General features: G+C 45.9%; 1 protein-coding gene across 1 annotated transcript in view; it reads left to right on the forward strand.

Moving 5' to 3' along the window:
* The first annotated feature begins 2,433 nt into the window (after positions 1–2,433).
* GPC1 (glypican 1) overlaps positions 2,434–23,784 on the forward strand; it is a 205,223-nt gene continuing 183,872 nt past the window's right edge. The window contains exon 1 of the mRNA XM_082056808.1: positions 2,434–3,118. Coding sequence (XP_081912934.1) covers positions 2,962–3,118 — 157 coding nt within the window. The 5' untranslated portion in view covers positions 2,434–2,961. The remainder of the gene's footprint in view (positions 3,119–23,784) is intronic.

Consider the following 23,784-nt stretch of genomic DNA (forward strand, 5'->3'; position numbering starts at 1 on the left):
TAGTCTGGGTTTTCACAGTGGGACTAGCAGAGTGCACGTGAATAAGCAGAGTGTGCTGTGGTCTCTCAGGATTTTATCAGGAGTGACATGACTTTAGTCCCTGCCACAGGCACTGTTGTCACCCGGCTTGGGGAAGTGAGAGTTATATGAAGAAGGGAAATACTCTGGTCTGTGAAATGATCTATAGCTCAGGGGATGGTTCACAATGCCAAAACCTGAGAGTTTCAGTCCCATTTCTTATCAGCAGTTAATATTTTGGTGCACTTCAGCAACTGTATACTTGTGGAGGGCTTCGTGCTGCAACCTTGGGGTGCGGCCATAGCTCACAGAGAACTTCCCCAAGGTCGCTTCATGCAGAGCTGGAAGCAAGCCCTCTGTACAACAGCAGCAAGTATCCAGCCCCAGGTTTTGAGAACAAAAAGAGAAATTTAGGTACTACTTTGGTCCACTGTGTCATCCCGCATAATTTTGTAGCAGACCAGATAAGAGGTTTATGACTCTGCCTTTCTTCTCTATCAAGTACTTGTTCTCTTTGGAGTTTGCATTCCTGGAGTTCACTCCCCTCAACAGACCCAAGTGAGAGTGTTGTTAACTGTGTGTCTGTAAGCAGTTGATTTTTCCCTGTCTGATTTTCTGGGAGGGCGAGCTAAGGTCTGGTCTTCCCATAGGCAGTATATATTCTCATACGGATTCCTCTGGTACTGATTTTCTGTTATTGTAGTTGTATTAATTGGATGAGATCTCTGACGTAGCCTCCAAGTGATGTGTTCAAAGCCTGGAGTGGGGAAAGGGTTATGGCCATAAAATTAGAATAAATACTTGGGAGTAAGGGCTGAAATAACATTGTACTACATAATGTACTTGGGTAACCTGTTACACATGTGGTTCTCTTGCATTTACAAAACAGATCCTTTTTAAAAACAGGGTGGGTCATCCATGGCAGATTTTTTTTTTTTCCATGTATTTCCAGGAACAAGACCCATTTCCATGCTCTAGAAAACCCACAAGGCAAGCTCCAAACTGAGGGGTGCCAAGTTTTGGGGAATCTGTAAGCCTTGGGTTCTAAACACTGCATCACTGAGAGATGCAGCAAAAGACCAATGTCATCTGTAAATAAATAAATAAATAATAATTGGAGTATATGGGGTGTATCTGACTGTATTTTAACTTTTGGTGACAATGATGTGTCACCTTAGTTATGATCTTCACAACAAAATGCTCCCTGTCTTTGCAGTTATAATAGATCCTCTTAATCTGCTCTGACATATCTCATAGATGACTTTAATTAGGAAGATTTCATAGGAAATCATTAGGTGATTTCATAGGAAAGCAACAACTTGTCCCTACAGCCATCCTTCTCCTCCCTGGGGCTATTACTTTGCTGTCATTTACTTCTCCCTTACTCATTGCTCAGGAGAACGGGCGGTTCTGAAGCTGCAAGATGAATGACCCAACTTTCCCATGCATTTTTGCATGTCTGTGTGACTGTTTCAAAAGGTACAATATCTGATAATTTTTACTGTGTTTTTTGGAGGCCACTATGGTGGTGTAGTTTCTGTGTGGGATTTCTGATGTCTGAGGTGTAAGCTTACACAAGTGCTTCAGCTGAAGCACAGGCAGATTCCTGCTCCTTTTTCCATGGGAAACAACTGCTCTCAGAAGCCTCAGAGGACTGATATTTGGGTCTTCTATCTGTTGTGAAAAGTGCTAGATACTGGCCAGCAGCCTGAGAGCTCACTGCGGGGAAACACTCAGGCATTGCCTTGATGCACAGGTGATCACAGATGCTCAGTTCTGCGGGAAGCAGTCTGAAACACGGCTGGTGGAGCTGCTTTAAGAACTCCAAAGCTGAGAATCTGTAGTTGAAAATCAGCTCTCTTCCCACATTGGCTCTTAGTAGAGGGGTGCTTTTAGCCTTCCCAGGCCCTTGCTGGAACTCCCAGGCTCTCAATTAAATAGGAAACATCTTAATGGTCTGGCTAAGTTGTTTGTAAGTTAAGTTTTCTATGTGGTTGTGTCCCCACCGAACTCGGGGAAACTGGGGGTCTTCAGCTTGAGCACCGGGATTGCGACGCCGTCAAACGTGTTTAATGCCCGTTTTTGCTATGTCCTTCCCGAAAGACGTCGTGCGACCCTCCGAGTGCCCCCGCTGCGGGTGCCCCACGGCTAGTTTGGAACCTGCCCGGGCAGGGGCTGCCGCCGGGCCCTCCCGTGGCAGAGGCGGGCGAGCGATGCTCCTGCCGGGAGAGCGGCTCTGTCCCGCTGCGCCCGCACTTGTGCCGCCCTCGGCGGGGCCCGGGGCCGGGCCGGCGGGCGGCGGCGCTGCGGGGCGGGGGCGGAGCCGGGGCCCGGGGCGGGGGGCTGCGCCCTGCGCGGGATTGGCGCCGGGCGGCGTGATGCCACGTCCGGCGGGGGAAGCCCTGCCTCGCTCGGGAGCCTCCCCGCCGCCCGGCTCGGCGCGCAGGTGGAGCGGTGCCGGCGCACGCAGGGACCGACCCGCCGAGACCAGCCCAGCTCCGCCGCGGGAGCAGCCCCGCAGCCCGTTCCCCGCCCCGCTCCGCCCGGCCCGGCGGCGGCGCAGCCGGCAGCATCGCGGCGGGACTGCCCGGGGATGCAGCCGCGCTAAGAACAAAAGCCCTCTACGCGGTCACGCTCCGGGGCTTTGAAGCGGCCCGGCCAAACTTGGATCTCTGCCCCCTTCGCCGAGCCGCGGCGGCGCCCGGATTGAACTCACCGGCGCCTTCCCCGCACGCCGCGGGCAGCGGCAGCGCCTGAGAGCCGGGGATCCCCCGCCTGCCGCCCGCTGCGCGCCGTCCCGCCGGAGCTGCCCGGGGAGGGGGGGCTGCGCCCCGGACCCCGAGCCGCCCGGCACCGCGCCGCCCCGCAGAGCCCGGCCGCCTCCCCGCCGCGGGACCTTGGCTTTGCCCTTCGCACGGCAGGTGGCGGGGCCAGCGGAGAAGGATGCGTTTCTTCCCGTGGGGATTTTGGCTGCTGTGTGTCGCCTCCGCTCCGGCTCGCGGTGACAGCGGCAGCAAGGCGAGGAGCTGCGCCGAAGTCCGGCAGCTGTATGGGGCCAAGGGCTTCAGCCTCAGCGGCGTGCCCCAGGCCGAGATCTCCGGTGAGTCCCGCGGAGCGCGGCAGGGCGGTGGGGAGGCGGCCGAACGTGCGGGGCCGCTGCGGTGCGGGGCTCCCCGGGCTTGGCTCGGCGGTGCCGCGGGGCGGGCAGGGCGGGGGTGCGCCCAACACCGGCTGCTGGAGTTTGTAACGGGTCATGGAAGTCGGACCCGAGAGGTTTCCCCGGGGGTCGGGCACCCCCTCTCCCTTGGCAGCACCCCGGTACCCGCTGCCCGGGCTGCAGGGGGATCGCTGCAGCGGTGGCGATGCGAACGGAGCTGTGAGAGAGGAGGTGATCGCACCAAGTGTTCAGGCGTGGGTTTCTTTTTTTTTTTTTTTTCATTGTCTTCTTTCTTTTCTCTTGAATTGAAACGGTTTCAGCGTTTCGGTTGAGAAGTGAGGATAATCGGACTGTAGTGGGTTTTGGTGTCGGAGCTGGAAAATGCCATAAGGTTATGAGAGAGAAGAATTTATTTTTATTAATCGTCTTTTGGATGGGAAACAAGCCTGTAAATGGTATTTGTCAGTTAAAAATGAAGCAGGAGTAAAACGTCCCTGTGTCAAGTGTGTAAAGCGTAGAGGAATCCTGAGCAACCTACATCACAGTGTGTCTTCTTGCCTTCATTCTGGTTTTAGACAAATCTTGGTTGATTTTCTCCTCTTTGCAGAAAAACCACTGAAATACCAAAGAATGTTCAAGGTCTGTTTTGGTGGGTGGGTTTTTTTGTTTGTTTGGGGTTTTGTTTGTTTGTTTTGTTCTGTTTGGGTTTTTTGTTGTTGGCGGTTTTGTTTCACCTGAAAGCTTAGGGGAAATATGCTGAGGTACTGTATTTTTAATTCTCATCTAAGTTTTGACACACCAACTTGTGACCCGTATCTGAGAGCTTTCTCCTCACTTGTGGGAGCTTCCTCCTTCAGACAAAGCATAAAACATGCAGGCGTACGTGCCAAAGCCGACCTACAGGGACATCCCAGTAAAATTGCAGTTTGTAGTTCCCATCTAAGCTACAGAATGCCTTATGTTGAATATTTCATTGTGTAGTTTTCCAGGAAAACCAATTCATTATCTGACCCGTGAATGAAAAAGGCTGAACCATATACATGTCTCATAAATGTGAACAAATTAATAATTTCTTTGTCAAATTGCAACCAAGAGTAAATTTCTAAAATAAAATGAGCAGTCCTTGAAGTTAAACAGTGGGGAATTTCAAAATAATCTGAACATCACTATCAATAGAACAGTAATTCAGTTGAGCAAGAAAGTGGCTTTTTATAAATTTGCATCTAGTGATTACAAATGTAAATACGTTGGCAGTCGTATTTCAAGTGGAAGGTTCTCCGAAGACTGAATGTTTACAAATACTCGTGGAGATGGCTACAGCATTGTGTACAGGGATAGTACTACAGGGACAGTCATTCAGGATCTCGTGAACTGCAGTTACAAGTATCGTGTGTCGCAGGTTACTAGTGAGTGAAACATCTTGTGCCTACAAATTGCTGAGATTCAAAAAGTGACAGAGAACACTAAGATTTCTAGGAACCAGGAGTTTTGTTTCCTACTGTTTGTTGCTACAAGTGTGTACGCTGGCAGCCTTAAGCAACAGTAACTAAAATTATAGTATCACACTGGGCATCTCTGGCTGTTACTGTAAACAGGGAAACTCTATAGATAAACGCTATAAAAACTTGAGGAATACCGCATGGAAAACAAGATGAAGAAGTGCTTGGGGGAAGAAGGTTCCACACATAAACCTGCTGCTGATATTATTAGCCTGGTATTTAAAACAGCTAACTGACCTAATGATTTTCATTGGTAATTATCACGTGTACCTTCTGATGGATATATGTTCAGGAATGCCCTTTTCTATTGCTGTAACGCTAACCCAGTACAGTTAAAACATTGATGTGCCTTAATACTAGCCTTGGAAATATTCCTAATAAAATATAGTTTTCTATATAGTGTGTGCTTTTTAGCAGTTGTGTGGGTTAGTGCAGAAGTTGATGCCAGTTTTGTTGTCTCCAAAAAGAAGTCTTGAGACTCTCCTGCAGTACGCCCATATGTAGTCAGTACCTGATTGCGCAGTTTATAATTCCACGTTTTTTGAAAATACACAATTGTTGCGTAAGGCTAATTTTAACAGCTTGCTGACCATGGGGGTTGTAATCAATGTGGAGCCTTGTCAAATTACTCCTGATTGACACCTGTAAACGCGTATACATCAACATAAAACAACTTCTGGCTAAGCTAAGCAGTGCTGATGAAGATGGTTCAGTGGTGGCTTCAGTTGGACCCAAGCTGAGGTTTCCTGGTGGCGACCTTCTCCATGTTGTCAGAGAGGTTCAAGAACTACCCCAAGAACCATGTTTTTTGTCTTATTTTTGAGTCCTCTGGAGGCAAAGCCCCTTCATTTTCTCCCTCTCTAGGAGGATCTTGGTGTTTCTTCTCTTTCTGTTGCTTGCCCTGAAGCAAAGGGGAAAACTCATTTCCCAGCCCCAGGGTCCTGTCCCCACAGTGGTGCTGCCATGCTGGGCTGACCTCGCTCCTGTCAGTGTTGAACTGGCTCCAGGCGCTGCTTGGTGTGTGTTGCTGTCACACCAGCCCGGCAGCAGGAGCCAAACCACGCGTTGCTTGCACCCTCAGAACCTGACTTCAAAAGGCATGTAGTAAGCGCCCGTGATGTAGGCTCTGACTCAGGCTGAGATGGCTGTGTTTATGTTGGTTTTAGAACACTTATTGCACGCTTTACACCTTCTAATCTGTATTCTCTGTTATGATTTAAGAGGATTATGAGTAATATAAAGTCCCCACAGCTCAGCAGAAGGTAGTCCCTGCTTATGACTGTACGGATCAGTTAGAGACGCAGTCACACAGCTATTAGCTGGCTAATAGATAAGCATCTGATTCGGGATAGAGTCTTGGCTTACCAAATTTCTCACGAACCACCTAGGCAGGCGTTCCTGGTTTTTTGCTAATGTCATACAATGCCTTTAACATGTCTAAGCACTTTTAATGTGTTGGGTGCTGTCGTGAAGCATGTTTAGGGAATACGCAAGATGTTATATCTCACTACTTTGAAGTCAATGGCAAAACTCCCAAACGTGAAAGAAGCATCTTCTCATATTAGTAATCCTGACAGATAGACACGCACCCAGGGTCTCCAGTGAAGGTCTGCCTAGAAGAAAGCTTCTAACACCAGGGGAAAACACTCCCTACCCCTTGGTTTTGGGAAAGTCATTAGACTTGTGCTCCATAAGTCATACTAACTTGAGCAAAGTTTTCCTGTGTGTTGGAGAGTGTTCTTGCTAACCGCCTGGGTGACCTGCAACCCATTCTGCAATTGCTACAAAATATGTGAAAACAGTTGGAGGGTTTCCAGTTCTTTTGTTTCCTCTTGAGTCTTCCAGAGGTAGCAAGCCTCAGTTCCTACTTTCCCCCACTCTTGCTACCCACACACTGCCACCCCACCGCGGTGATCGAGGGAGAGAGGTGCTCTGCTCCAGGTGTACTACTTTGTGTCTGTGCTAAGAGCCGGTCTGCTTGGGCTCACAGCTTGGTTTGTGATGAAACGGTGACTCTATAGCAAAAAATATTGCACCTTGGGGATTTCTCTGCTGACTTGCAGTGTTTTAGGATTACTGCTGGATGGGTGTCTGCTCTCCAGTGTCTTGAGCAGAAATAGTTCTCTGGTGTAATAGAGAAGACTTGAGAGTTGTGACTTGATGTGGATGTATTTGGCCCTTACTCCCTGTTTGGGCTAGGCTTTTGCCTTGTTTTTTTTCCCAAGATTAATCCTTACTAGACTTGGCTTGCTGCTAGGTTGAGCTTGTTGACAGGGGTGATGGATGTTACACAGCAAAAGAAGAGGAGAGCACAGGAAAAAGCCAGCAGAGCTTAGGCAGGCTGTTCTGCTGCTCATCCTGTCGCATATCTCACAGTATGCTTCCCTGGTTCCTTAGCTGAAAGGAGTCAGAACAACTTTTTTTTTAACGTTTTGGTCCTTTTAGGCTGCATGATTTGGATCTGTAATGAAAACATTATCAAGTGCCTGTAGAGCCATTTGGAGGAGTGGTAGCTAAGCATAGAAGAGGTCTGGCTACAGGATGGGACTTGAATGAGTCTCTCAGAGTGTGAAGAGGGTGATGAAACCCAGAACTGGAGGGCGTTTTAACTTCTGGCAGTTGCAGAAATGCAAAGATGGGCAAACCTGCATCTGTGGTATGAAATACAAAATCTGTGGCTTCTCCACTCCCAAGGAAAGATCTTTGGCTCTTAATTGAAAGGGGACGCTCTGTTGCTCCAGCACTTTTTGGAGTGCTTGTTATATTTGGTTTGTAGTTACTTAAGGCAGATGGGATTTCTCAAGGTTAGCTACTATGTGGTAAACTCCCAAATGCAATATCAACCCGTCTATGCTAATGAATTTGTTAGGGGCAAATTGGAATGGCCTCTGTAGCCTGCTGGATTTCAAGTGCTATTTCGGCTGAGGCAAAACACAGGGAACTGGGCCTTTTCCTCCATCTGGCAAGTGTATGAGTGCAAATGTTAGAGGCGGCCATGCCTGAACTGTGTATCTCCATTTCTGTTTAGCTTAAAATATGCATAGAAATTTACATATTTTACACTGTGTTGGTTGGTGGCTGCAGAACTGGGGTGGAAATGGGGTTTCTGGAGAAAAACGGGCGCCCTCTGGCGGCGGGTCCCAGTCCAGCCCGGGTGTCACTCGGGCTCGGCTGGAACGGGAGCGCTCTGCGCTCAAGCACGCTCTGGAGTTTCGTGGTGTTGACATTATTTTTAAGAGAATCTGCCTTTCTGTCACCGTGATATGGATGACTAAGCTCTCACCACATAATTATCCTTATCGACTGTGTCTGACAAAACTATTTCAACAGCTTCTTTTGTTGGTGAAGCAAAAGCCTGATATTTTCTTCTCAGAAAATATTTGCATGCATGTATAGCTGGAGACACCCACCACCACTGCTGTGGGAAACTGTAGGGCTCACCTTGTCTCTCCTCCTTCTCTTCTTGCCCTGAAAGTGCCCTGCTTTGTTTAAGAACACATGTCAGTCAATCTCGTGATACACCGACGCCTTTGATAGATGTTTGGCTTTTGGCAGGGATTGTGAAAGAGTTGGTTTAATGTTCTTTCAGTACAGTTGTCTGACACTGAGGGGACCGGATAGATATATTCCTCTGGGTAATCTCAAATAATTAAGTGTGCTTTGACCTAACCAAAGGCAGGGAGGGAACTGCTAACTTGATGATCGAAAATGTGTATTTAGAGTCAGAGGTTTTATTTTCCTCATAGGTTACAACAATGATAAATGAAAACAGAGGCCATGGAGCACCTGCCCCTCAGCAGCAGTAGAGCACAAGCTCTCATCCTACCTACCACTGCCCATCGGATGAGGGAGGGGAGTTAAATAGCATCTGTTTTTTCAGTATCAAGTTGCATCAGGCACAGTATGGAAAGCAAAGGCAGGATAAAAGGATGGCCCCAGCCTCAGAGAGCTGTTGGTCTGAGCAATAATCCTGACCCTGCTGTCTGTGAGTGTCTCTGCACTGTGGGGCTGGGGCCAGTGCTGCGGTTTGGGCCTCCTGGCAGCAGCTTTGCTGTTCCTGTTCTGTGGAACTGTAGAAGTGAGGAGCGGAGTAGGCGCGAGGGTGATTGGCAAGTGTCACGGGTGTATCTGTTTTCAGCATTCAGCTGGAAATACTGGCTGGGAATTTCAGGGGAAAACCAGGGAAATAAACATCCCAATTGTGTGGGAAAATCTGCAGGATTCCTTGGGGGAGATAGCCTTAATTTCTGTTTACTGACCTTGGTTCCTGCTGAACACAACGAATTTCTGTATATTGGGTTTCTTTCTTTGTTGTGTGAGGTGCTTTTGAGTACATCTAGCAGGCAGGAAGCCTTACAGAGGGGGTAGTGTCAAGACAGCGTTTTGCTCTGTGTAGTTGGCCCTGCCAGCTCTGCCTGATTTCTGTAACAGGGCATGCTTTACCTCCTAATGTGATTGATTGCTTTCCCGCAAGTAGCTTCCACGATGGTAGGTGCCCACGTTGCTCTGTCTTGGAGAAGCAGTAACAAAAGCCCGGGTGGAAAGCTGTCCTCAGCAAGGAGCCCTGTCCTCCTGCAACAGCATGGCTTGGCTTTAGCTGCCTCTGATACATGCAGGGGTCCTCCTGTATCCCCTTGAACATTCTGCGCTGCAGCAGGCATGTAGCAAAAGTGTCGAGTAATCTTTTCAGCTTTTCCCATGGAAGAGCATCTCCTTAGTCAAGTGTTAGTTCAGGAAGCAGCTGGATGTGCTACTTCTGGTTCCATGACAGCAAAGCTGAGGAGAGCACTTGATGCTGACTTTCATCTGCCCCTTCTGAACTTTCTGCATAGATCGAGTCTTTCTCCAAATCCTAAGCAAGTCCTTCTTTGTTTCCACCTGTAACAGGTCAGATTTGGGACATCTTTTTCAGTGCTTCTCCAAATCCTGACTCCCAGGCACAGCTGTGAGAAGGAAGGAGAGGTTCCGTGGGCAGCTTGGTGGGGCAGACTCGCCACCCGCTTGGGTTGTGGCCTGGAGCAAATCTGCACAGACTGTCTTCATCTTTAAATCTCCCTGGAAAAGTCACATTCTTGCTTTCCTGTCTGTGCCATGAGTATTGACAGCGTCTTGCTGTCAGCCATGAGGACTGCCCTGCAGTGACGGGGAGAGCCCAAGGGAAGGAACACCCCAAAGCTTGCAGGAACCCTCGTAGCAGTTGGTTGAAGATCATCCCATCATGTTTTGTAGTTTGTTTGCACAAAGTTGCTGTAGCTGCCATTGCATTAGGACTTTTCCCCTCAAAGTTACCAATAAATAAATATAATTCAAAACTGTGAAAGCAGAAAATTTCCTCTTTTCCTCTCTCACCCATGAAGGACAGACTGCCCTCTCCTGTGATGTGTATATACCCCGACACAAAATATGTTATATCCGTGACAGGGGAAACCTGTCTTTAAGTAACATTTGATTCCCAGGGAATTGGGTTACCTCCGTTGCCAGATCCTTCTGCAAAAAATAATGAAGCTTTAGACTGTAGACACTTGAAATGCTTGTCTATACGTGACAGAGCTGTGAGCTGGGTCGGTCACTTCTGGCCAGTAACATGTTCCTGATTTACTTGGAATTCTTCAGATATGGAAATAATTTTTTTTTCTTTCTTACGATTTGAATAAGCAGACTGTGTGCTGTGACAGTTATTCACAATGTGCTAGCTCTGAGTTTTAGAAAATACATTAATCACAATTGTGTTGACTGTACAGAGATTATAAAACTCATTTAATTTTTTGTGCCTTTTCATATACAATGCAGCATGGATCAAAAGTACAGAATTACACATCTGTTATGAACTCCTATGCTAGCGACATGAGTAAAACAATTTTTTAAATTGCCATGCATTCTTCTGAAGTATTAAAAAAAGAAGAAAACAACAACAAAAAAGTTTTACTGTGGTTTCAGGGAGCAACATGATAGTACTTACACAGACAGTCAATCTTTTATATGACTAAAATGCAAATACTCTATGACAAATAGTTTTGGCTTGAAAAAAATTTTGTATTTTATAGGATTGTAAAACTATACTGTATAATTTAGTTGGAGTGTTTCCACTAGTTTTACCCAAGTCTGTTGCCTTTTAGCTGGAACAGACATGCATATTTCTAAAATATCAATATGTTTAGAAATTCTTCTAGTTGTAGATTTTGTTCATAAATAAAAATATAATAAAATCACTGTCAGAAATTAATTTTACATTTTTAAAATATGGATTAAAAAGAGGCTACTTCAATCTTTTCTGCTCTTGGTCCACGTTGTTGCAATAAAGTTGGCAGTGATTTGATTGTATAATTGATCGTAAAGTGAGGGCCAAGCGTAGCATAGAGTGAATTTTGTATGAATGGCAAAGCAGGGCTGCTGTATTAGCACCTCCTGCCTATTCCCCAGATAAGCTGAATGGTGGAGATTGGGTGCTGTAATTACAACACGGGTCTGGCAGGAGGGAGATCTGGTGCTAGTCCCCATCTGGATGTGGATTTTCACCACTTCTCTTTGCTCTTTTCAGCAGTTTCTTCTGCCGTAAACACTAAATTGGAATGAGAGCTTGAATAACTCATGGGAAGTTTAGTTTATTAAACTCTAGTCCCTAGATGTAAGAGTCCCTTGAAAGAGAACAGTGCTCTTCTCCATGATGCAGTTGCTCGCTGTGCACAGCTGCATGATCTTAAAACAGTTGTATAACCAGTTCAGATTTTACAAACATCTGTTTGGCTTTGTGACAGAATACCAAACCAGCCCTGCAAAAAACTCTTCTTGCTCCCCTTTCATTTGTGGGAGGTCTCACAGAGGCTTTCACGTTGAGGAGGCTGGTATTTTTATTAGAGAGGCTCTCCAGGGCCAAACCGTAGCTGGAGACTCATCTGCTGTGAGTTTGAGGAAAGGCTGCACAATGGTGGGAACCCGTGGGTAGGAGTCCCGTTGACTCAGCCGCAGGCTCCCCGGGGCCGTGCCCCATCCTGTTGGGTGATGTGGGATGTAGCAATGTCCGACTGCTTCTGCTTTGAGGGGTTGGTGTGGAGGAGAGGTTGGGAGGTCAGGGGCGTGTTCCTGTTGGCCTTTTGTCTGCCACTGACATGTTCCCTGCATGAATTTAAGCCCAGATAAGCAAAAAGTGATGTGATGTTATACAAATACATGCATGAATCTCTGTAATGTCCCAGGTAGTGTAGTCCTGGCACAGGGTGCAAGAGTGGGGAACCTCTTTGTTCCTCAGTGCTGCCATGGGGGTCCTGTCCTCGGGTCAGTGATCAGATAGCACGTTATGTCTCCCCAGGTGAGTTTGCACATTTGTCCCCTTTTTAGTTTTTGCATTAAGTTGATTTAGAACAGTGTCCCATGGACTTGCTGTGTCTTGGAAAGTTGTATTTTATTTTGTTTGATCAGTTAGTAGTAAGCAATAACTTAATTATCTCTGCTGCACATTGATGTTAGGGGCAGAAAAAGTTTGGACGTGGAAAGTATGGCTTAAATTTTTCTGCGTGCTAGAATTTATATAGCATGATAATATGTGATAGCACTTATTAGACACGTTAATGCAAGGTGATCAAAGTGATGTTAGGCATGGAGGCTTGGAATTGGGTGTGGGAGAGCAAAGCAGAGTGCTGTAAATGGCTCTTTAGATCAGGTTTACCTGGCAAGTGTTTTACTTGCCTAGTTGCAGAGTATGAGAAGTGAGCTAAATCATGCTAGAAAAGGACTTGTTGAGGTAACTGATGCTGAGCCTCGGGCATGTGGTGTGCTGGTGGGTCTTTGCTTCTCCCTCCATGAGGTCTCACAGCCGCTTCTTGCCATCTTGACTGTCGCTCTCTACAGCTACCTGAAAGGAGGTTGTAGCATAGAGGATGTTGGGCTCTTCTGCCAAGTAGCAAGTGGTAGAATGAGAGGAAATGGGCTCAGGTTGCGCCAGGGGAGGTTTAGGTTGGATGTTAGGAAAATTTTCTCCATGGAAGGGGTTGTCAGGCATTGGAACAGGCTGCCCAGGGAAGTGGTGGAGTCACCGTCCCTGGAGTTGTTTAAAGGATGTGTAGATATGGCACTTGGGGACATTGTTTAGTGGTGGACTTGGCAGTGTTAGGTTAGCAGTTGGAATTGACGATCTTAAAGGCCTTTTCCAACCAAAACAATTATATGATTCTATGACTTATGGCAGGTCTGTTCTGTGCCCAAAATACACACTTTTGTAGGTGCATGGTGGATACATGCTGGGCTAGTGATAGATGAGAGCATTGTCTGGCCACGTGCCCTGTCTTCACAAACACACTGTCATGCAACTGGATAAGTCATCAATTGGGTATGATGGCACACCTACACGTTGATGCAGCATGCACCTTTGCTCCGGCGGTGCATAAGGAGTCGTTGTGGCTTTAAAAATCTCCGTAAGTGGAGCAATGACTCACCCCAGTCCAAAGCGCGGGCTCTGTTGCTTTACTTTCAGCATTCGTATAACCATGTAGATGCCTTTCACATCAGGTTGGCTGCCTGTCACTAAGGGGAATGATTTTGCTGCTCTGTAGGACAGTACAGTCAGCGAAAACCTAAAACAAATGTTGGTAGCACTTTTGCAGAACTAATTAAAATGAAATTTTCATTGGTAAATCTTCACAGGGGCCAGCAAATATAAATAAGCAAAGCTTAAGCTGCGAGTTTGCTCTTGTTAAAATAAACAGAGAGCAAATACCTTCTTACACAGGGTACTTTTCAATTGTAAACCAGGAAAGAAAGCCTCTGTGTTTAAATGCAGTATTATTCCTCCCACTTTCTTGGATCAGCTGTCTGGGGGCTTGAGTTTTGTCTTAATAAGTAACACTGCTGCTACTGTTTGTGTTGCACTGGAGCAATCTCCTGTCACAGTCATAAATTAAATATTTTTCACTGTTACCAATGCACTCTGTGACAGGGTTTAGGACTTAAATTCCTAAATATATCTGCTGATGCATGTGTATCCAGCAACACGGTGTCTTGTGTTATCCTGCTATCACTGACATATTTTGAGCATGTTACATCACTCAGGCTGACCTGGTTATCCATTTTGTCAGACGGAGAAAAAGACAAGAAATGCCCCTTTTGGGTATTCTTTATGGGAGCAGCAGTTGTTCTTTATGGGAACTTACTGTAGTTGGTGCTGCTTTGAGCGAGGGGTTGGACTAGATGGCTCCAGAAGACCTTTTGGCTTAAATTGTTCTGTGATTTTGTGCAAATGCTGCATTTGTGCCGTACACAGACAATTTGTGTGTGTGTGGGGGTAAAACTCTTTTGTTAATGAAGGTCTTCAGAGGAGGAGGGGTGAAAGGAAATCCTTCCAATACTGCCATGTAACTTTTGTATTTTTTTAACTTATTTATTTTATTATGAAATATGACATCTAGTGAAATCAAAGAGGAGATGCAACATTCTCTTGCATTAATAAAAACCTGTGCTGGTACTACAGAGATGAGAGTTCAATTTCCTGCTCTGGCACACGTGTCTGGCATGACCCTGGGCGAGTTGCTTCATCTGTCTGTATCTCCAATCACCATCTGTGCATTACTGTCTTTAAATTATAATATCTTCATTTTGTAATTTGTCTTTAAATTATGAAGTCTTGGAGTACTGAGTCTCACTATTTCTCTATATTTCACTATACAGTACTTAGCACAATGGGACCGTAAATCTTCATCAGTCCCATGATACGTGAATAATAAACAGTAACAGAATAATTTAGGGCCACATTCTGCCTCTGTTCTCATGATGTATAAAGACGGGGTTTTTTTGTTGATTAGAATGCTGTGCTGTTCAGCCTAACGAAGATACATGGGCCTTACTGAACAGATTTTTACGAGCCTGTTGTTGGCTCTTTTGGTTTGTTGGGTTTTTATTTTGTTCCATCATTACTCATTGATTGCAGGTATCTAAACAATTTGCTTGGCAGATCAGGGAATAATAAATTCCTTTAATCTGTATCTCTTTCAGTTTAATCATTGTTAACTCATTACTTACAGTTTAGTTCAATGGATAATGAACTCTGTTCACTGTGCGGTGGAAAAGAGGTGGACTACAGAGACAGAACTGGATTCTCTAGTTAATTTGAAGATACAAACTAAAATTGCGAAGTCACTGAACATTGAGCTCTAGGTTAGATTGAAGGTTACAGTAGGCATACCGCTATTACCTTTGCAGGCTTGAATGTAGGTTAACATTATTTCGGTTGGTTCCATGCCTGGCATTGCATTACATTTGTTGCTTTATTTTTAGACAGTCAAGAAACTGGTGTCTACTATGTAGACAGCTATTTTTGTCTTGGTTATAAGGCAGTGTCTAATAAAAACATATGTAGCACAATCCTAATTATTACAGACAGACTTTACATTTGTGACTGTGGTAATACTGTGTTAAACTACTTCCTGCAAAGTTTAATAGTGTGTTCAGACCTTCCCATCTCAGCTACAGCCAAGGGAATAAGTACCCCATTCACTCAGGGGTGCTGCGGTCTCTAGTGCCGTGCTGCTGAGCATGTGGTTGTGTTTGGAGATTGCCCGTTTCTCTTGTTTCTTCATCCTGTAATTGTCATCTTTTCATGACAGATGACTTGGTGAACCCTGCATAGCAGGCGTTGGCCATCCCGCCACATTGTGCCACTGGCAGCTTCTGGGGCAGCGGTGGTGCTGAGGGGGCTGGTACTGGCCCCAGAGAGCACAGGCAGGTCAGGGTCACTCCATCGCTTCACTTTCCTGTCAGCAACTTGGTTTGGCCCCTCAAGCCAGCATCCACTGTGTTGTATATAGCACAAACTAAAGTACGCCAGCATATTTTTAAACACCTTGGTTATGTACATTAAGCTTTCTTGTGAAGACAGAGGAAAGCCAGACACCAGGAGCGAGAGGAGACAGATATATCGGGGAGGGGAGCAGGACATGCGGAGTCACTCTACAAATGAACAGCAAGTTGTCCATCCCTTGCCTGCTCTCACACCCTGGCTGACTTTGTGCGTGCCTCCCACGGTTCTGCAGCTATTCATGCTGGAATTTGAAATAGAATAAAAATACTATGAAGACTTTTCCCCTCATCGCCAAGGCTGAGACTCTGGAGCTGACCATGAAGCCTGTAAACACAGTTGCCCTTGGTAGAAATGTAACTTTCCTGTCAGGATAATAATCAGCTTTTCAGCTAGAATGAAGTAAAGAGAATAGGGATTTTGGTGAGAAACCATGCTGAATGGCTTTTAAGTGTTTGGCAACGTGTCATGGAAAGGTTGAGTATGGCTATATGTCAAAAATCAGTGTTGAAATGTTTATTATGGGCTTGCTACTGTATTCTGCTCAGTCATCAGGAGAAGGCAGTTCACAGCACTCGTTGCCTGACCATTCTCAGCACAGGTTTAATGCAATGCACTTTCTTGCAACATAGATGAGGAGATCAATCCCGGGTGCCCTAAGATACTAAGCTGCTGCTCTGAAGATATTTTTCCACTCCTGGGGAAGGAGTCATTCTTTGCACAGTGTCCCCCACAAAAGCCCTCTTAATATGAATGACATTACCCACATTTGTAAAAAGAGAAAATGACACTTGCCCAATTTGCAAATCGCAGTTGTGTTTCTGTCAGCTTTGGCAGTTACGTGGCTTCTGGTAACGCTAATGAAGGCAATCTGCTTTTAATTTAAAATCTTCCCTGAAGAAAAAAAAAAACTGGCAGTTGAGAGATTTAGCAGTGTCCTTGTGTGAAACTTCTCTTTCCTTATTTTCTATGGTTTGCTTTAGCTGAGGAGAAACTGTTAATTAAAAATATTCCTAAAGTAGCCAAATATGCAGGAATGTACTTATGCAACAACTACCTGTACCAGTTCTGCAGTAAATCATGTCTTTGTTTTCATTTGATGAGCAGTTCTAATTAACCAAATAAAAATACTGCTTACCTTGCACTTAACTCAGCATGTTTGCTGCTTCTCGTATGATTCAGGGACTGAGGATGGCAGGTTTTGTTGAGATGACTTTATTGGATGCAGCCAGGCTGAGGTGGTCGAGCAGCACGGGGGATGCCCAGAGGAGAACGCTGCCTTGGGACGGGAGCACAGAGGGCTGCGGCCTCTCCCAAAGGGCTTGTGCCTCCCTCAGGCTCAGGGGTGGGAGACAGAGGAGGGGGGGGAGACAGCGTTGCTCAGACCACGTTGGAATGCAGTTTCTTTGGGGGCATTTTTCCTCAGTTCAGAAAGTACTGGATCAAACAGTGGATCCAGTCAGCATAATTTTGTGCTTTGCACAACAGTAAATAGTCTGTGCTTGGAGAAGAGCGTAAGGAAAGCGTGTCTGTGTGTAAAACATGCAATGCTGATGTGGTCCTGCAGAAGAACCATGTAGAAATTATCGAAGTACCCATGTGTCGTGGCTGCTTGCTTCAGCCTTCGGTCCTGCCCTGGATCCTTTGCAGCAGTTCAGAGGGGCTGCAGGCAGGAGCTACACCATGATGTTCTGCCTTCTGCTGTAAAGAGCTGAGGACATCTTTGGAGCTGTAGAAATTTGGGGGTTGGGCAGATGTCAGAAGAATTCTCAGCAAGTATAAAGCAATTAGACTAGCTGGTCAACAACTGTGGTGATCCAAGTACAGTATTTTCATAGGTCCCATTTGACAAAGCACTGTCAGCTGCAGCCTGTCTTCCAGCATCTGGAACAATATTATTTATTTATTTATTTATTATTTAGCATATGAAGATAGAGAATTGTCTCTAACTTTAGGAGAACCCAAATAAAATTGTCTTGAGCTACTCCATAACTAGGGTAAGCATTTGCAGTGACAAACGATGGATGAAAGTTACACTCCCTTAGATTGTAGTGGCTTCTTCAGAACTGCATTTCATGTGTGTAGGAAGGAGGTTTGGTTTGTTTCACAAATAGATCACAATTATTTGAAACGTATTTGTTCCTTTTTTCATCGCAAATGAAAAATGGCCAAAGCTGTAACAGCTGTAGCTTATAACCCCTTCACACTAACACTTGTTTTGAAAGGGATGGGGAGCTAAAGAAAGAGTCCTGACCACTCCTGGTGCTGATGGAGCAGCAGCTGGTGCTAAGGCCCATAGCTAAAGCAGCCTTTGAACAGCTGAAAAGCTGGGCACAGTGTTCCAGGCCTCACAAGCAGCGTGGTTTGGTCAACAGCACTGACTCTATGTTCCCATCTGCTTTAAGGCTGCACTGGAGGGATGAAATTCTGGTCTCATTCCCTCCTCCGGGAGGATTTATCTTGGAATTTTGAAACCTAACCTCCTGCTCCATCCCTAAATTTAAATCCATAGCTTCTGGCCGAAGACAGAACCATATGTCAGTGAAGCACTGGGGCACAGCCGTCCTCTGTATTTATAATCTACTGTTGCAAGAGGAGTTTGCTGTAGAAACAGGAGCCAGAAGAGGAACCAGAGGCATTGTATGAGATGTGCACTTGGGCTGCCCTGCTAAGGGGCATGCGATTTGCCTCTTCTCTGCTTGGAAAACTGGGAGTGGTGGAAAGATGTCTAATCCAAAGGTCACCTGAGGTAATCCAAAAGCACAATGCTGTTCCATGGAAAAATGACGTGGTTGTGTTTTCAGAAGCAGCGATGGTCCGAATCATTGCTACACCAAGAAAGTCACTTGAACAGAAGACTCAGCACCCAGCAGAGCCTTGTCGAGACTGTGGGCTGGCTGCATCTTCCCTGGTGACCTTGGGGAGGGGACAAACAATCTAACAGATGGAGAAAATATATTCTTGTGATTAGTGGGTGATGGGCTCTTCCTAAGCAGAGGAGGTCTGTTTTCTTTTAATTAATTAGCTGTTTAATATGTTTGTGCAGTGGCATGCTTAACTAATGTGCAGTTACTATGAATACATATACAAATGGTAGTAATGGGTGCAGATGGCTGTAATTACCCACGTTGATTTCTGCAGTAATCACACATGCAACACATCAAGTTGGGCATAAAAACTGGTGTGTGTTGAGTGATTTGTTTTCTTCCCCTCATTGTGTATGAATGTGTTTGCATGACTATCCTCTGTACATCCGGATTCCCTGGACTTGCTGCTGGGCTGTACCCACCAAGCCGAGGCAAGTCTTTACATTTTAATGTGCGCACAAAGAACTCAAGTGAATCGAAGATCACTCTAAGGTTTTCTTTGTAGTGTTCTACACCCAGTGCTTTGGAGTACGTATTCTGCCTAATGACAGTGCAGAAGCAGGGCTCTAGGACTTCTGAGGGACTCGTGTCTCCTTATGGGGTGTCTGGTTGGCCTGGGCAGCTGGTTCTTGCCCTCACAGCCAGAGCTAGGAGCGATGTGTCAGGGGCTTTGGTGCCCAGCAGTTGCCTCGTAGGAACATAAGAAATGTGTGACAAGGTCACGCCTTGGTCTGTCTATCCCTGAAAGCTTTGTCCGCTGGTGTTGGCAGAAGATGATATTTAGGGTTGGAGTGTGGCTGTGGCACCTTTCTGTAGTCTCTCACTTTGTACTCGCCAACACCCACAGATTCTTAAAAGGGGGTATCAGAGGATACATCTCTTTACAGACCTTTTGTCCACAAATCTGTCTTAATTTCTTATCAAACCTGCTGCACATTGCCTGCCTCCGCTAACTGCCATGGCAGCAAGCTCCGTAAGTTCACCTCCCAGTATGTAAAGAAGCATTTTCTTTTGTCTGTTTTAAACTGGCAAAGTGCTTGAGCTTGCATGGCTGCTCTTCATTCAGATCATCTGGCCAGATGAATCCATGAAAGGACTTCTGTTAATAAGCCCGAATGCTAAGGAGGAGTTGTACTCGAAAGACAATTCAAGGTTTGAGAAAGTGGATGTACCTTCTTTTCCCCCATTGATGTCCATGGGAAGGGGACAATATCAGATAGCTGTAGTGGTTCTGCTTTTGAAAGGAAACTGAGCTGCTTAGAGTGACTTGAGGACCTGGGAGATGCTGGTTGGCAAGAGCAGTGAGTGCCGTCAAAACCTCTTTTTGCTTCCACACTGAATTGCACTTGCTTGGATTGGATGATGGGCTCCTTTCAAGCCTGCTGACTGAAGAGAGGCTTATCCATGAGGCTGAGTTCTAGTTTAGGAAATGGCAAAGACAATTTAGGGGAAATATGTGTCAGAAAGCATTTCAGGGATTGCTAAGCGCTGTTCCAGGTATAAGCACCGAACACCATCTGCTCTGGGATAGCTCAGCACAGAGGAGGAAAGCTCTGGAACTGCTGTTACTCTGTGCGTTGCAGACCCAGTGGGACACAAACCAGAAGGGAAAACCGCCGGCTGCTGCCCGGCACCCCATGCCAGCCTGGGGTGTGTGCATGGACCTGCTGGGCGAACCGCTGGGGCAACAGACTCCGTCAGAATGAGGGACCTGCGGGTAATTCATGTGCCTGCTCTTCTTTGTGGAGCGGCATTAATCTTTGCATCAGGAGACTGCTGCTGGGGGTACAAAGGGAGGTTCAAAAAAGGCTTGCAAGAGAAATTCATGTCAGGGAGTGAATAATCTGAAGACTCCATGCAGTGTAATGGAGAGCCAATCTCAGGCTGATGACTTTAAAATAGTCAGTAGTGCAGAAAAGAAGTGTAAGTACTTCCAAATCCTATGGCCATCCTTTCTTTTTACAGCAAAAACATGTCTTTTGTGATTGATTTTTTTCAGGCTTTGTCTTCTCCTTAGCAGATATGGACCCTGTTAAATATTTACTTTCCAACTAACATTTTCTCTATCTGGTTAATTTGTTTTGGGACACCATTTCTTGTTTTATTGAAGCTTGTTTTGTTAGGCTGCTGGGTAAAGCCTTCCTTTTTTTGACAGCCTTTTTACTCCTTCTTTAAAGCTCTTCTTTGATGTGAGCTCAGAAACACAGATCTTATTCTTTTTATCGCTCTCCCCTGTCAGTTTAAAACCAGTTATGAGTACCAGAAACTATTAAAAACAATCTAAGCCAGCCTCTCAAGTGACAGATATTCAGAGTCTATCTCTTATTTTCAGGACTCTGTATAGAGCAGACTTTGGTTTTGAGGAAACAAGAAAGGATGCTGCTTAGTAAAGGAACATGATTGCAGCAGCTCAAAAAATTGTTTTGTAAAATTCTTCGGGAAAAAGGCAGAGCAGTGGGATGTCCCGGTGAGTTTAATATGCCAAGACACTCACTATCCATGCAGTCCTGCCTATTCTGTAGTTCTGCTTTCTACACTAATATAGCTGATCCTTTGTTGATGGAAGAATTAATTCAGGTAATTCACTTTTCAGCAAGAGGGAATAACGGTTTGGCAGGTTAGCTCATAGATGTGTGGAGTGGAGAGGACAGTTGGACCAGGAAAAGCAGTCCTCTGATATCTCAGGCAGCCCTGGCCGTGACATGCCACAAAGACCAACAAAGAGGAGATAGCAGGTGAGATCAAAAGCACCACTGGTGTCTCAGTACGTGTTAGAAAAGAAACTGTGAAGAATAGCTCCCCAAGCTTTTTATCTTCTTTCATGAGCCAGCACCTTTACAGTTCTCCTGATGGTCCATCACTGCCATTCTATGGGGCAGAAGTGTGTGCTGGTGTGAACCAGATGAGGTTTTATCACTGTCTTGTGCAGTCGTGGTGCTGCTCCTGCTTTTTGCAAATAGGACCTCCTGGAGGCAAGTCCCTACTGGAGTGCAGTGCAGTGACAACCCCTCATCACACACACCAGGTGTCATCCCCAGGTGTCCCCGTGCAATCCCCTGCCTCCACCTGACCGTGGGCTTCTCCTTGTAATCCGACCTGCAGGCACGAGGTGTCCCGTTCAGGTCAGGACAGGCTTTCTGCAGTGGTTCCTCGGTGCTACGGGAGTCATGTGAGAGTAAGAGAATTAAAGGTTCTTGGTGCCTATGAACCCTGGTGAAGCAGTCAGCCATTTCCAGACTTTTGTCCATCAGAAGTAGCCATGTCTGCCGGGTCCTGAGGCTGTCTAGTGATGGGAACTGGTAGAAATGTCTTGGAGTGGAGGACAAGAGGGCCAAGCATAGCACTGGCAAAAGGAAACCAGGTATTAAAACTGCTAGTAGAAAACTTGGATGTCTCCTTAAAAAGAATTTTTCGCACTTCTGCAGCCAACTCTGCTACGGTAGTGCAAAGGGCTGGGGGAAAACAAAAAAAAGGAACCCACCACTACCTTCTGCTAACTAGATGAAATATTTAAAAAGGCTTCACCTTTTTCAACACAGTCATAATTTAAATTTTAAAAGAGGGTGTTTTTTGCTATATGTAATTATTTTTAAGTAAATATGATTTAAAAAAAAAAATTAACTGGTGATGTATACAGTTATCTGGCATTGCTCAGAGGTCCCTGATGTGCTGGAAAAGCTGTGTATCTCTGGTATTTTGCTGCTCGGAGGTGCTGTTGTAGCTGTGAACAGCAGCAGCTGGGCTGAACTTGGCTGGTTCAGGGCTCTGTCAGGCCAAAATAGTGTCTTTTAACTCTATCAGATTGTTTCCCAGTATCCAGACTTTCAATAAGTGGGGTTTGTAGCTTTACTGTCAGAAGATCTGCCAAGCTCTTTCACTCCTGCCTTTTTGGTCTGAATTAACCATTTTCTTATGGGCAATTTCCTCATATTCCTTTTCCGCAGCTGTCTAACAGTCCTTCACAGACATCTGCAAAAGCTGGAGTGTTTGTTCACAGTAACGTAAATGTTTGAGTTACCAAATCCCATAGGACCCTTTATCCTTTCTGCTGAAAGAGGGGACGTTTTGTAAGGCCACTTCTCCATCTCTGAGTCTGTATCATCCCCTGATGGCATATAACATTTTCTGATGGTTTGCCCATGCTGCTGCCTTCCAGCTTGGCTCCCATGGCCAGATTTTGCAAAGTGTTTGGCACCCGGCACCTCCCAGGAGGAACAGGACTATCCTAGCACCATTGCTGGATGAAGCTGCAGAAATGGGAACGATGGGGCTGGGTGGCTCTGACCAAAGCCCTGTTGCTCAAGCTTCCCCCCCGTAGCCCACGTTTCCCACTCAGCTGTCGTTCTCAGCTGTGTGTGGACACAGACAGCTGCTGTTGTCTCAGCGTGGGTTTTGCTTTGTTTTATTTAAATCTGTCCACTTCATTTATGTGCCTGAATTAGAGCTGAGCTCTTTGAAGATCTAACCACTTGCTTAGATCCTTATGGGACTACTTTTGAAAATCTGGCCCTTAGCCTCTAAAAATCTTTGATTATAAACTCACACCAGATTGGAGAATGAGCGTGTCCCTGCATGGTTTTTCTCCCTCCTCCCCTGCATTTAGCGGAGGATCAGGATATCTGGCATTTGCTACATCAGAGGGCTCATCTACAATGCATAAAGGAAAGCTCTCTACCTTGTCCAATCTAGGAGCTAACATTACCTTTTAAAAAGTGCTTGTGAGATGCAACCTGATGCTAGGTCCTAACCTCTGTTGAAGCTCTCCAGGCTTCCTGTCACCACTGTAGCCTCTACTTTCACTTTGTTTATGTAAACACCAGCCTCTTGCAAGGAAACTGAAAGTCTAAACAAATTGGAGCTGCTTCCTGCATGTCCAGATCACAGTTTACAGGGGTTCCCAACCCAGCCGTCTGTCTGTGTTCCTCTCCTTTCAGCAGTAGTTCTTTGATAAGGCCCCACAAGGGCTGCCCGTGGTGTTCAAGGACAATCAGTAGAGACCTTTCATCAGGATTGACAAGGTGAAAATCTGACTTGTCACACACAGAGGTCAGGGCTCTGAGTTTTATTGAATTTAGTCATGAGGAAAGGACATGCACTGGTGGTTCTAGAGCCACAAATCTCTCTGCAACAGAAACACGCAGTCAGGGGTTTATGACTTCTCTGGTAACTCTGAGCAGAGCACCGCCTCAGTCTTCACGTTTCTGTTGCATCCTCTTACACATCTCTGTCAGCAAGCAAAGCTCAGGCCAGGCAGCAGCTGCAATAATCAGGATTAAATGGGGAAAAGCAACTGTGCTGAAGCCTCAGGGCTTCTCAGTCAGCCAAGCTCCAGATGCCAGCATGCAAGGGATTTTAAGAGTAAGATTTTCAAAACAACTTGTGTTGACTGAGCAATTTCCATTGAAGTTCCTCTGGACTTCACCAGAAAGCATCAGGTTGGGAATGTGTGCTTTTGCTATC

This window comes from Streptopelia decaocto (genome assembly GCF_964273445.1).
Source record: "Streptopelia decaocto genome assembly, chromosome: 6".
Classification (NCBI taxonomy): domain Eukaryota; kingdom Metazoa; phylum Chordata; class Aves; order Columbiformes; family Columbidae; genus Streptopelia; species Streptopelia decaocto.